At 35.4% G+C, this 2,500-nt stretch overlaps 1 protein-coding gene across 6 annotated transcripts in view; it reads right to left on the bottom strand.

The window, feature by feature from the left end:
• Positions 1–2,500, bottom strand: part of LOC122260041 (VPS35 endosomal protein-sorting factor-like) — a 27,765-nt gene that overhangs the window by 9,113 nt on the left and 16,152 nt on the right. For all 6 annotated transcript variants that reach the window (XM_086555686.1, XM_086555688.1, XM_043027131.2 and 3 more), the window contains 6 exons: positions 2,347–2,500; positions 2,012–2,142; positions 1,643–1,792; positions 1,353–1,524; positions 234–368; positions 1–105 (listed from right to left, as the gene is read on the bottom strand). The exon at positions 1–105 is cut by the window's left edge and continues 37 nt beyond it; the exon at positions 2,347–2,500 is cut by the window's right edge and continues 43 nt beyond it. In XM_086555686.1, coding sequence (XP_086411812.1) covers positions 1–105; positions 234–368; positions 1,353–1,524; positions 1,643–1,792; positions 2,012–2,142; positions 2,347–2,500 — 847 coding nt within the window. The remainder of the gene's footprint in view (positions 106–233; positions 369–1,352; positions 1,525–1,642; positions 1,793–2,011; positions 2,143–2,346) is intronic.

Below are 2,500 nucleotides of genomic sequence, written 5' to 3'. Positions count from 1 at the left end.
AATGGCATTTTGAGCAATGAAATGATGTGGGAATGTAATGAGAACGGCTGCAACAAGTAGATTCTGTCCTAGTCCTTCTCCTCCTTCACACTGGCGCAACACACTCTGAAAAATATGATGTTTTTGTGCTCTATGTTCTTTATAAGAATGTAGAGCCAATCATTTTTCTATACACAAATGTGTAACAGTCTCTATTAAGGGTAAACAATTTAGGCATGATGTTCTTCTTTTACCTGTAACACGTGATGAGGAGCTCTCTGGGCCAAGCACTGCATCATCCATTCCAGGGGTGGAGACAATACACGAGCAGCTAGGGTATCCTTGTCTTCTCCCATGTTTACATCAGCTTCTCCCTCTGGCCACAAACCCTACAAAAGAGATATTTCACAGTATAATAGATTCGTGTCAAAAAACAAATAAACTTTTAATTCCATCCAGCATGACAGAAACAGACAAAATAACAGAACTAAATTATTAAATAAATATTCTGGATGAGGTTGAATATTTGTACTTGTGGGTTTAAACTATACATTTTTTCTTTTTTTTTCTAACTCACTAACATACTGCATATATCTATATATATACATATATACATGCACTCTGAATCTAGACTCAGATGATACCAGGATGCATGAATACATACACTCTCCACTATAAGCTCTCATTTATACATGCACTATCGAGAGTGATTAAAAAAAAAAATCTTCTCTACCTCAATAATTACTTCATGTTTTCAACAAAGAAGATTTTGGATTATATGATAATGATTAGGATGTTAATAATTACCATTATCATTTCAAAAATCAATTTTAGAGATATTAAAACTTTTAACTCATTAACTACAGGTCACAAGATATCAAGCCAAGTGTTGGCAGTGGCAGCCAACGGGGAACTATTGGTTGAGTAAATAGAAAAAAATATGGTCAATAATATGGTTACTATACACAGGTTAACATTGTAAGACACAAAATCAAATATAAAAATTGAAGCACCAACTAAGGTGGCACCTGGTGCAGCGACCAGTAACAAAGAGTGCTGGAATGCAGCTCACCTAGGCCAATAGACAACTTAACAAGGTGAAGATATAATTAAAAGGATAGTGATGATTGCTGCCTGGTTGACAGGCTGGTGATGATAATCATTTGGAAATGAACAAGTTGGTGATAATGATAATTTGAAATACTAGGAAATGGTTCTGTATGCCCGTCACCCAACGCGCTGGCCTTGACTAAATATCTTGTTCCCGGCGTCTGACCCAAAAACCACTAGACGTGATATCTTGTTACCCATCGTTAATGGGTTAATAATAAAAAAGATTGTCACAATTTGTGTATTTTTTAATTATTTCATACCTGCTTTAGTGTTTGAAGAAAATCTTCCACACCTTCTGACATGTACTGAGTGAGGGTAGGTGCCACCTCAGAGCCCACCTTGCAGACATACATCCTAGCATATGCAGCTAACAGGGGATCACCAATGCCTCGTATCATTCGGGATAATCTGGCAAGAGCTTGCTCACCTTCCCTATGTACAAGGTAATGATATCAAGTATTTCAGAACTTAATAAAATATACATGAAATTATTGTAAAAATTATTCATTACAGTTAAGTGACGTGGCTTTCTTCTCAAAACACAACTTACTGGGAATTTAGCAAGGAATAGCATGGTAAGAGAGCAGCCTCCAGATAAAGCCTTGGAAGTAACTCCCTAATTGAAGCAACCTTGTAGAACCAATTCCTTGCTATTTCCTGGGCCTCCAACTTTATATCATTACTGCAGCTAATGGGTGAACTGTAGAGAAATATAAGACAGTGTTATATACTGCATATAATAACAATTTTCTAGAAATACTAAACCATTCCTTAATCACATAAAGAATCTGAGATTTACAAATGCTCCTTTTCATTTTACAAATGAAGCAAAGTGGAATATTCTCAATGTACTTCATCTTTATTTGTGGTACAACAATAATAATACTTGTGTTTATTGAAAAATAATATAGTCACTTACTCATCACTTTTTGATTTAACTCTGAGTCTCTGGCAAACCAATGTTCCAAGACACTCCAAGATTTCCATTACCAGTGCAAATTTATGAGGGTAGAAATGTTCTGGTGCTGAGAGACTCAACAGTTTTACACACTGAAATATCAAGGATAATATTTTAATAACACTTTTGTTTTATGCATTCATCTAGATTCTTTGCTTTTTTTTTTTTTTTTTTTTTTTTTATTCTTGCAAAACAAGTAAAGTCCTAAATTTCAACACTAATTTTTGTTTTGAAACTGACTTTTTGGATACTGAATACATCTAGAATCATAATAAAATCATATCCACATAACTCACCTGTATTGCAATCTTCAAGGCTTTTACTCTCTGATCTGATTGCCAGGACTGAATCAGCTCCTGCTTTAGCCCAATCAACCGCTGAGTAAACTCCTCCTGTGTAAGGCCCCCTACTTCCCGTATGGTTCCCCCACTGATTTCATCCAAGGAGTCT

This window comes from Penaeus japonicus, unplaced genomic scaffold (assembly GCF_977035675.1).
Source record: "Penaeus japonicus unplaced genomic scaffold, GWHDUDI00000001_assembly GWHDUDI00000031, whole genome shotgun sequence".
In the NCBI taxonomy this organism is placed as follows: Eukaryota; Metazoa; Arthropoda; class Malacostraca; order Decapoda; family Penaeidae; genus Penaeus; species Penaeus japonicus.
The sequence above is the reverse complement of the archived record's forward strand: the minus strand, read 5'-3'. Positions and strand labels throughout refer to the sequence as shown.